Source organism: Mastomys coucha, unplaced genomic scaffold (genome assembly GCF_008632895.1).
Source record: "Mastomys coucha isolate ucsf_1 unplaced genomic scaffold, UCSF_Mcou_1 pScaffold20, whole genome shotgun sequence".
NCBI classification, from domain to species: Eukaryota; Metazoa; Chordata; class Mammalia; order Rodentia; family Muridae; genus Mastomys; species Mastomys coucha.
This window is the reverse complement of record NW_022196903.1, coordinates 109,609,889-109,620,807: the sequence shown is the minus strand read 5'-3', so window position 1 is coordinate 109,620,807 and position 10,919 is coordinate 109,609,889. Positions and strand designations below refer to the sequence as shown.

General features: G+C 38.8%; 1 protein-coding gene across 9 annotated transcripts in view; it reads right to left on the bottom strand.

The window, feature by feature from the left end:
- Positions 1 to 10,919, bottom strand: part of Marchf8 (membrane associated ring-CH-type finger 8) — an 86,815-nt gene that overhangs the window by 37,940 nt on the left and 37,956 nt on the right. For 6 of the 9 annotated variants that reach the window (XM_031383062.1, XM_031383060.1, XM_031383069.1 and 3 more), the window contains exon 2: positions 10,197 to 10,367. The exons of 2 other annotated variants lie outside the window; for them this stretch is intronic. In XM_031383062.1, the coding sequence (XP_031238922.1) occupies positions 10,197 to 10,289 (93 nt within the window). In that variant the 5' untranslated portion in view covers positions 10,290 to 10,367. Of the gene's footprint in view, positions 1 to 10,196; positions 10,368 to 10,919 lie in introns of those variants that run through there. One more of the 9 variants, XM_031383066.1, reaches the window with a different exon arrangement.

The window sequence follows — 10,919 nt, the reverse complement described above, 5'->3', positions numbered from 1 at the left end:
TTGTATCAAGTTACCAAAGTAAGAGCCAAGATTTTAAGCTCTACTAAATACAAAACAAACAAACAAAACAGTTTATATATTTATGTTCATTTAAGAAAATATTAGTAGTGATGTATTATTTTGAAATATAGTTAGTACATTTGGAGTTATTTAAAATTTATACTGAGAAAAACGTATGTATTTTCAATATTGCCATAGACAAGCATCTACATAAGATTATTAAATTGATTGTTGTTTTATATCAAAAAACTTTTATAATATTTTTATTGTTATAATATTTTATAAATTTTAAAGAACATGACAAAAAAGATATTGTAGGTATTGAAGGGTGGTCTCTGGGAAGAGTTGGGGTACAAAAGGGAAACAAAATTGTGATTTAATTCTATTTACTTAAAATATGTTTTTATATGTTAACAAATTCAGATAAATTGAAATCATGTAACTTTTCTCATCATATTGCAATAAAACTTAAAAAAGAAAAAAAGAAAAGAAGAAAAAAAAAGAGCAAGAGTGCTCTTAATCACTGCGCCATCTTTTCAGCTCCCAAATTCAAGTTCTTATTAGTCTGTCCCACAGTACACAAGAATTCTCTTCCTGTTCTTTGGATTGATTGCTTTTGTTCTATCAGTAGGGCCTCATGTATCCCAGGCTGGCCTCCAAGTCTATTTAGCGAGGATGACTCCAAATGTCTTTTCTGTTGGCCTCTACCTCGTGTATGCTGGGTTGCAGATGTATGTTGCATACTAGGACTTTGCACCCAAGAGGAAAGCACCCCACCTGCTGACTACACCCCAGTACCCTCACTTTATTCCAGACAAATGCTTTCCTCTGGAACACGTTAATAAGCCTCTGCCTTTCTCAAAGATTTCAACATGTTTCCTCATCAGCCCAAGCTCCACAGGAACATTCCGGTCTTCCTGTGTTACTGTGTGGTCAGGGGAGCCTTTCCTTTGCAGCATACATGCATTATATGGTGGGAAAGGGTGCGGGTACATGGAAAGCGGTAAGGAAGGCTGGAGTAAATGCTACAAGAAGCTCCTGCTGTGTTGGGAATGAGAAAACAACAACCCAAAGTATGAAGCTTTGGGATGTGAGGTTCTTTAATTCAAAGAATGGCAGAACCAGGAGCTTAGAAACACCTCTTCATCATCCAAGGCAGATTACAGAAACTACAATTCTCTTTTCCACAAGACAAGCTATAGCCACTTGAACTTCATTCTCCCAAAGCAAGACTCCCCCTGCCTTTCTCTTACTCCTTATGTGACATGTCCAAGCTAACTTTGACTGTCAACTTGACATTGGCCTAGTCACCTAGAGGATAATCTCAACTGAGGGACTGCCCAAAGCATGTCCAGTAGACATGCCTGAGTAGGACTGGCTCGAAACATGGAACCAATGTGACAAAGCTTTTCTCTGAATTCCACATGTGCACTGTGGCAAGTGTGCCCACACATGCACATATAACACACACACACACACACACCATTTTACAATGTCAAAATGTAGTACTAGGACACAATGTAACTATAATGGAGAGATAGACACTGACATGCTGGCCCTTTCTTCCCTCCTCAGCTCAACTCTTGATTTTCTTATATATTCTCTTTCTGTTCGTTATGTACCCTATGGATGCCAAAGCCCCTCCTCCCTGAGTATGTCAGGCTAGCAAGAGCCTACTTTACACAGCTCCTGATGAGAAGACCTGCTAGAAACCCCTGGAAAATATCTGCCTTATCCTCACAAAGAAAATGAGAAGCTTTTCTTCTACTCTGCTTCCTGACACAAGGTCTAGGGCTATGCTGAATGCCACTGACAGCTATCTACTACTGTAGGCAAAATTTGTTTTAGTTTCTTAGCATACAATTTCAAACCCATTATAGAGGAATCAAATATAGCAAAGGATGCTTAGAGAAATCAATAATCCTCAGAATTAGCAGAGACCTAGCATGGGACACAGTATTGCATGCCTGTGAGTCCAACTCCCTGGAAATAGGAAAGAGTATGAGTTCATGATATGGGCTATATATCAAAACCTTATTCTCAAAGGAAAAAAATAACAACAAAGATATAAGTATTGTCTAGTCCAACCCAGTAAGGACCTAGACCATTTTATCCTCTAATTTATAGCCATACTTGTTCCCCTCAATACTCCCCCAGTAGCAACTCTCCAGCCAGCTTCCCATGCAGCTAGTTCTATCCACTTTGCTGTAATTAAAATATTTATTTGTTAAATAAAAGTATACCTAGTTGCCAACAAGCTCATACTTTATCCTTAAGATATCAGTGGGAATACTGAATTGTAAAAGCAGATTTAAAGGGTGTCAGAGTCTAGCTCAATGGTAGCTGCAGTAATAAATATGGCATGAACATGCCATGATTTGGACACCAGATTCACTAGATAGTCAGTTTACAGTTGATAGCAGGACCATGAATCAGCATTTAAATAGGTTATTAAATATCTTCCTTGTGTGTTATAGATACATACAGCTCTCTCAACCTTCAGAGCCTCCTCTCGCTCTTGATAATGACAATATGAGTAACATAAAAGAAGAATTTCTTCTGTTGGGCCAGGGCAAAAATAACTGCACTTCTTCCCAGCTGTAATTTGCTGTTTGATATTAGAACACACTCTTTTAAAAATGTGGCTATGTTAGCCATCATTAACAGCCATTTCATTTTTTATAGCTTTTTGTTTTTTCTTTCCTACTGACTTACTACTTGCTGTTTATCTCACATTTACTTTATCTGTGGTGATAATTTTAGACAATCAAGCAATTTTCTTTTTTAAGTTTCGAAGGGCCATAAAGCAGTGGAGACAGCTCTCAGGCATCATCAGTGATCTGACCAGGAACTCCTCTTGAACTTGCAAGTGAAGTTATATTTATATTTATATTATATTATAGTATTTAGAATACTATAATAATATCCTAAAGTGTTATTTTGTTAAATCTCTGCATTAAAAACCAAATTTGGTTTTTATTTTGTTAAATCTCTGCATTAAAAACCAAATTTGGTTTTTATTTTGTTAAATCTCTGCATTAAAAACCAAATTTGGATAGTTGAAAACTATTTTCAACAGTTACTGAAAGAATATTTGAAAAGTTACCTGCCACCTGGCTCATTAACAGCTACAAGCAAGCAGCAACACCAACAAATCATGTTCATTAGTGACACCTGACTAATGAATTCTATAAACTTCACTAAATTTCTATGCAACACATGAAGCCATTAGCAAATACTTCTCTTACAGTATATTCTGACTGTTTTATCTACATAACGTGAACACTCTAGCAAAATCTCCTCCCCAGACCAATGCCCAGAGTTCAGCTCTAAAAAAGTAAACAGTCAATACTTTAAGATCGAGCATGTGAAAAAGGCAAAGCAGCGCAAACTTGGCAAAGCTGAACTTAATGTTTAGGGACAGCACCTCCCCCCCCTTTTCAATCTCCAGGGGAACCATCAGAACTCATCTCCACACTTTCAACAATAAGGCTGAAAGTGGCAGTTAGTGAGGAAGGAAGCATCTCTGGTTCCTGAATGACACGCAGGCTACAATTTCCTATATATGACTGAGTAAACTAGGAGGATCTCATAGCAGTACTATGCTAGCTAGCTGTGATTATCAAATAGGATAAGCACTCTGGGAGGCAGATTTGAAAGATGTTACACTGATGGCCCCACAAACACCACAAGAAAATAGATCCCTATTTCCAGATGTGGGAATGTTACTGTGGTATGAATATGGTTGGTCCCCTTGTCGCCAGTGTAGAGAAAGGAAGCAGGCCTTTAAGAAGTGTTTTATATCAAACAACATTTATAATACTTATTTTTATTGTTATAATATTTTATAAATTTTAAGGAATACGACACAAAAGATATTGTAGGTATTGAAGAGGGGCCCTATGGGAGGAGCGGTGGTACAAAAGGGGAACAAGAATGTGATTCAATTCTATTTAATTAAAATATGTTTTTAAATGTTAACAAATTCAGATAAATTGAAATCATGTAACTTTTCTGATAATGCAATAAAAGTTAAAAAAAATCTTTTGGTATTACCTTTATAATAAAAAGTGAATAAATTCTCTATTTCAAAAGGAAAAAAAAAAGAAGTATTTAGTTAGGAAGGATCTGCCATCTTTTTTTTGTGTGTGTGTGTGTGTGTGTGTGTGTACATTGATTTTATTGTAACAAAGCAACTTGTACACTTCAACATTTAAAATGAGCATCTTTTTCCTTCCAGTGAAAACAAAAAACAAAAAACAAAAAAACAAAAACAAAAAAGAAAGAAAAAAATTAAAAATAAAGTTACAACAGAGAATGTCAACTCCAAATAAAATCCTACTGGTTCTGTTGATTCTCCCATTTAGTGTCAGGGCTCAAGTCATCATCAGGAGAGAATTTTATTTTAAAAGTGTCACCTTAAACTGCAAGGATGTCTATTAAACATCACAATTGAACATGCCAAAGGAGAAGCCATGTTGTCAGATGCCCACCTACCCCCCCCAACACCTCAAACCCACCCTTGCTCACCGTCTATACCCCCCCTTTTTTCTTTTTTTTTTTTCTTTTTATTAAAGAAGAGAAAGTAGACAGATACATGTTGGTAAATGCTAACTGTCTGTATTCACATAGAGACACAGTGTAATCTCTGAGCCCAATATAGCCATCTTTTTAAAAGGATGAACATGGTTTCCAGGAAAGTGTTTGAGTTATTATGGGAAGTCTCTTTAGAGACTCCACCCTCTCTACACTCTCTTCTCCTTTTTCACACCCTCCTGTCTTTTGTCATGCATGGCACAAGAAGAGGTCTGTTGCCGCATTTTCTCTGTCCAATCACATTAGGGCAGTGACAGGCCTGTGATTGGACAGGAATAGAGAGGTGGAGCTAGAAGTGGAGGAGGAAAAAGGTCAGAGAGCAGGAGGAGAGGATCTTCATCATGGAGTCAGAGGAAGATGTAGATTCAGACCCCATGTGGTTCTAACAACCAGGCTAAGGTTTTTACAAGGTTAAATTAATTGGGTCAAAATTTGTCTTTATCATTTGACATTGAAATTATTTTATTGGCATCTTGTAATCATGATCTTATTATTATAAAAGCCTGCTTAGATAATTAAGCCTTAAGAGTCATGCTTTACCGGGTTCTAGGCATTAGATGAATGATTGTGGGAGTGTGTAAAGCGTTACATATGAACGAGATATTGCTGCTAGCTGGGAGAAAATAGCAAGAACCCGCCGGGACTTAGTGTTGAGGACAGACGGCATCGGTATTAGAACGTGCACCAGTGGGTAAGAGAGTTTGCGGGATGGATTCATTTATTAATATTCCCGCAACAGAGGTCCTTACCAGATGCTGATCAGCCTGCAGAACTATAAGCCTTTTTCTAATTTACTCAGTCTCAGGGATTCTGTTATAGCAATAGAAACTGTGCTGAGGCAAATATTAATGCCCTGAGATTCTCATAAGAAAGGTAATTAATAACTCAAAAAGCCACACAAATGACAGAGGTAATGACATGTTAACTGACACTGATTTAACACAGTATTTCAAAAATGCATATTCATCTCTATGTAGAAAGAATCAATGTATAGTGTATGGATACTTCACCTGTCAATAAAAAATCTATGGCCTATAGTAAAAGGTAGGATAGAAGGTGTGACAGCTATCTGGTGGGCATAAAGGGTTCTTGGATTGGACCAAGTGCATGAATATTCACCCTGGGGCATGAAGGAAGACCAGTACATGAAACCTGAGCAGAGGTAACCAGCCACATGGCAAAACTTAGATTAGAATAAACAGAATATTAAGTTATGTGCTAGTCAGAGAACAAGCCAAAGCTTATGCCAGAGTATTCGTAAATATAATAAAGCCCCAGAGTCATTATATCTGGGAATAGGGAAGCAACTTACAGTAAACACCCTAAAACATCTCTTCATTTAATTATGCCTCTATAAAGAGGCCAAAAACTAGAAAAAGGGTAGGCTGAATACCAACATGCAAATTTGTAATATATGGAAGAAGCAATTTTTATTCTGCAAAATAAAACTACGGTTCCGGAGTAAAGAGTGGGACTGCTAATAAGAGAAAGCTATAAACTGTGTTGATGAGAGACCTTGGATCCTTAAAGTTTAAATACACACATACAAACACATAAACATACACACACACACACATCTGAAAGTAGTAGGCAGGCCGGGTATGGTATCTAGTACATGTTACTATCCTGAATTTTGGAGACTGTATGGGGAAATGTAAGGAGAAGGGCAAAAACAGAATTGGGGAAAGAAAGAAAGAAAGAAAGAAAGAAAGAAAGAAAGAAAGAAAGAAAGGAAGGAAGGAAGGAAGGAAGGAAGGAAGGAAGGAAGGAAGAAAGAAAGAAAAGGAAGAAAGAAAGAAAGAGAGAAAGAAAGAAAAGGGGAGGGAGGGAAGGAGGGAAGGAAGAAGGGGAAACAGGAAAAGAGGGCCAGAGGGAGGGAAAAGGAAGTGAAGGAAGGAATGGCAGCACCCGAGGAGGCTCTGAGAACAGGCTGCCCTAAGATACAAAGCATGTCCAGCACTAAACTAGAAAGAGAATCTGGAATACTAAAGCTCAGATTTTCTACAAGTTCTTATTGTAGGTTTTCATTAAAGTAACAATAGTTACTTTAAGTAACAATAGTTAAGAGGTGAAAGTATAGTGAATATGCTTTAGAATACTGCTATCACTTCATCAACTGTTCCAGATGCCAAATACAGATAAAAATAGAATTAGGATATTATATAAGTTATATAAAGTGTATATAAAGCATCTACTTCCTTGTATTAAAATTTTCTGCATTCATATACTTTCAGAGCAAACTGAAATTTGTTTAGCTAACTATCAGTTTGATGCTTCATGATGAAATCCCTCTATTGATATCAAAAGGAAGATGCTGAGATCAATGGTGTGAGAATTATAATTCCTTAAAAATATGAAAAATGTCTTTTGCTTTCTATGTAGTTGTCTAAATACAAACCAACTATGGATCACCTCTTTTATTATGCTTTCAGGAATGCAATGATGTGGATCAGTTCTTTAAGGGTAGAAAGTGAAAATGTATTTTCTAGAAAATCTTCCAATTGGATCCCAGGTAATGTGGTCCTATTTTGATCACACATGAGGCAGGGGCCAGAGTGGCAGAACATATACCATCCACTCAGCTTGGCTAGTCTTGGCAACAGTGAAGTGTACACCAGGAGCAGCAGCACATACCTGGAATCCTAACACACAGGTGGCCAAAGGAAGAAGATGGAGTTTGGGACTAGCCTGGGCTACAGAGTGTGGGGTTAGTGATCTGTGCCACCAGACAGAATTGGTAAGGCTGAGTGAGCTTAGATCTCATAGAATCCCTGCCTACTTTTCTACCTGCTCTGCAACCATGACACACCGCTGAGAGGACCATGACAATCAGTCAGGTAGGGAAAATACCTGGAGTCCGTCCGATTCAAAAAGAGCATCACTAACACCTCAAACTAAGCCAACAGGAATATCTACCCCTAAATCCCACCCTACTCTGTAATGTTTATACAGTCCCTATGCACATGGAATAAAGTGCACAAGTTATTTCACTGAGGATCATATGAGACTGTCTGTTTTTACTAAACTCTTGGGGAAGAGTCCTCTCTCCCAAAGCATTCATCACTGGATCTTGGACCCACCTGCCTGGCTGTGGTTGCCACCCCGCACCTCCCACTGCCACTGGTGCTATCACTGCCATCGTCACGACGCTGTTCAAACCTTCTCGCTTCTCTTCTAAGAGCTGTAACCCTTCCAGCTTCCCGAGACCTATTTGTCCAGTTCCACTTCACCCTTCAGGTTGATAGAGGACGACAGTGCACACTGACACCTGTCTAACAGAAGATGGTGGGATTTTCTCAGCGCCAACAGTTTTTAAGTGGCAGTGCTGGTAACAGTAGAGGCATCCATTTTTCAGTCATAATAAAGCTAGTGGCAATGTTTAGCACAAGATGCAGCAATTGAACTCGTGTGATCACTTCTGATCAGGGTAGAGTCATCCCACAGCACTGGGAACTAGCTCTTTCTGGGAATCCAGAGAAGCATTGCCTTCCTATAGTAAAATGTTCTCCTTAATTTTGAAAAGAACCTGTTACTTACAGTGTGTCCTAGAATCCTGACCTTAAGACTGGAAAGTGGAATATGGTCCTAAGATGGAATGTGACTTACAATGACTGTCAAACAAATGTCTATTTCCAAACATGGACTTGGAGATCAACTATAAAACTTTTAGACTTTTAAATTACATTAATTTACATTAATACTTAGTATACACAAAGTTGCTTTAAGATAGGCCTTGAAGCAACATATTACTAACTTTAAGATATAAAGAAGAAGAATGTATTCTCTAAGACAGTTAAGATGAAAAAAAAAATTTAAATGAAGTAATTCAGGTTTCCAAAAGGAGACTAAAGGCTGAAAAGTAATAGGTTAGTGTCTATAAAAACCTAAAAAGCCCCATGGTGGCTCATGTTCTCAACCCCAACACTCAGGAAGCAGAAGCAGGTGGATCTGAGACCAAACCAGAACTAAATACTGAGACCCTGTCTCAAAAACTAAAACAAAGCTAAAAGCAGAAGTTCACTTAAAGAATAGTTTATCTATTCATAAGTGATAGGAAGAAAATCCTTTATGGATTACAAAGTATTCCCAGCACTGACAGTAAGACCGTCTTCATCCACAGATAGTATAACAAAGTACAAGTCATTAGCAATCCACACATTACCATATAGGCTCATGCAGTGTATGCTATAGACTGTGCAGTTACCTTGGGTATGACCCAGGATAAAGACCTTATCTTTGCAGCTCCCAGAACTTCAGTGAAGAGGAGGAAGAGGAGGAGGAAGAGGAGGAAAAGGAGGAGGAGAAGCAGGAGGAGGAGCAGGAGGAGGAGCAGGAGGAGGAGCAGGAGGAAGAGGAACAGGAGGAGGAGCAGGAGGAGGAGAAGCAGGAGGAGGAGGAGAGGAGGAGGAGAGGGGGAGGAGCAGGAAGAGGAGGAGCAGGAGGAGGAGCAGGAAGAAGAAGGAGAGAAGGAGGAGGAGGAAGAGAAGGAGGAGAAGAAGAGCCTTTGCAGAGTTTCTCTTTCACTTCTCAGTGCAGGCAGGTCACAAATTTTATCTAAAGATTTTGGGTTGACCTTATAGTTTCCTCAACCTGAGACACTTTTTCCCCTTAACTCTAGCTCTACACATAATCCCTGTTTTCTACAGGAAGTCCTGCAATTGCTCCATCATTGATCTTATCCAACTAATGTGTATATGTATCAAGGCAGACTGTCAGAGCATGAAAATAGAGATGGGCTGACTATAATGACCTGCTACATGCAGCAACAAGCCCCTAAATTTTTGCTCAAATACATCTATACACTGCATCTTGTTTTGAGAATCTAAAGAACTTCTTCTCAGGATTGTGTAAGACATGATCAGGAGACGTAGCCAACTGAGACCAGTGTGTCACTAATAGCTAAGAAGCTGATAAGCCTACGCCAAAAACTTCAGAATCCAGAAACCTGCATAAGACAATCACCTCTGAACACAGCCAGCTGTGCTCATTAGCACGTCTCCAGAGAAACCAGCCCTTTAGAGCTCAGGTCTTACTCTAGATTGCAGGTGGTGAAATTTTAATAAAATAATTATAATGGCTGGGGCTGTGGGGAAGGCTCATTAGGTAAAAGTAACTGTCACCAAGCCTGAAAACCTGAGATCATTTCCACATGGGGAAGATCATCAACTCTCCAAAGCTGTCCACAAGCATGTCCAAAGCATGTTCACAGCATTCATATGAATTAGTGCAGATGTAAAATAATTAAATGTGAAAAGTATCCAAATAATGTATTTGTGATGGTGGTTAATACTAATTGTAAACTCCATAGGATCTAGAATCACCTAGGAGACAAAGCTATTAGTGTGTCTGTGACAGAGTTTAAGAGACCGAGTTAACCTAGATGGGACAACCAACCGAAGAATAAAGATGTGATCCAAGCACCAGTGTTTCCTCTGCTTCCTGCCTGGAAATGATGAGACCTGCCACCACCTCATGCTCCTGAGGAGGCTTCCTCACTGCCATATTTTTGCTGTCAAAATAAAACAGCTGTTCAGCCAGCATCTGGCCACGGCTACCAGGAAAGAACCCCCAGGAAGGCACGGAAGAAGTTCTTACATTACCTGCTCCTTATCTTTGGTCTTGCTTCTGTAGACTCTAGCAGAAATGGCATCCTGAGAAGGGATGGCCGAGATCTGGTGCAGTGGCATGCTCATCCCAGCCTCCGACCTGGTCTTTCTCCCTAAGGAAGTGAGTGTCCTCTAGCAGAGTCATTTTGGGCCATTGACTTCAAGCTGAGAGAAGGAAAAGAGGCAAAGCTGAGCTAAAATACTTAATTTCCAACAGTAAGATTATACTTTGTTAATTTGAAGAAATTATTCTGGCCAAATACTTGGTCTTCAAAAGGGGTAGAAAATGTATAATATTAGTATGTTATGAGGAAGCCAGAGAGTCACAGATTAGTCTTTTGTTGTCCTCTCAACTATAAAAGACCATTATATTATTTCGGAAGTTAAACTTTTGCACATGAGCAAGTATTCCTGTGTATGTGTGTGTTTCCCTGAATATCAAACTTCAGCTCATGCATCCTGATATAATAACCTTTCCTTGAAACGAATGCCTTTGGCAGGAGGATTACAAACTTGAAACTAGCCTGATCTACATAGTAAGATCCTGTATAAACAAAACAAAATGAAATTTAAAACAAACATTAGACACACACAAAAAGAGCAAAATCACCACCGCTGTTCTTAGAGTCAAGTTATAGTTCCGTGGTAGACCCAAGTCCCTAGATTCAATCCCTAGTATGAAGCTCTAAAATAATAATGATGATGATGATGGTGGTG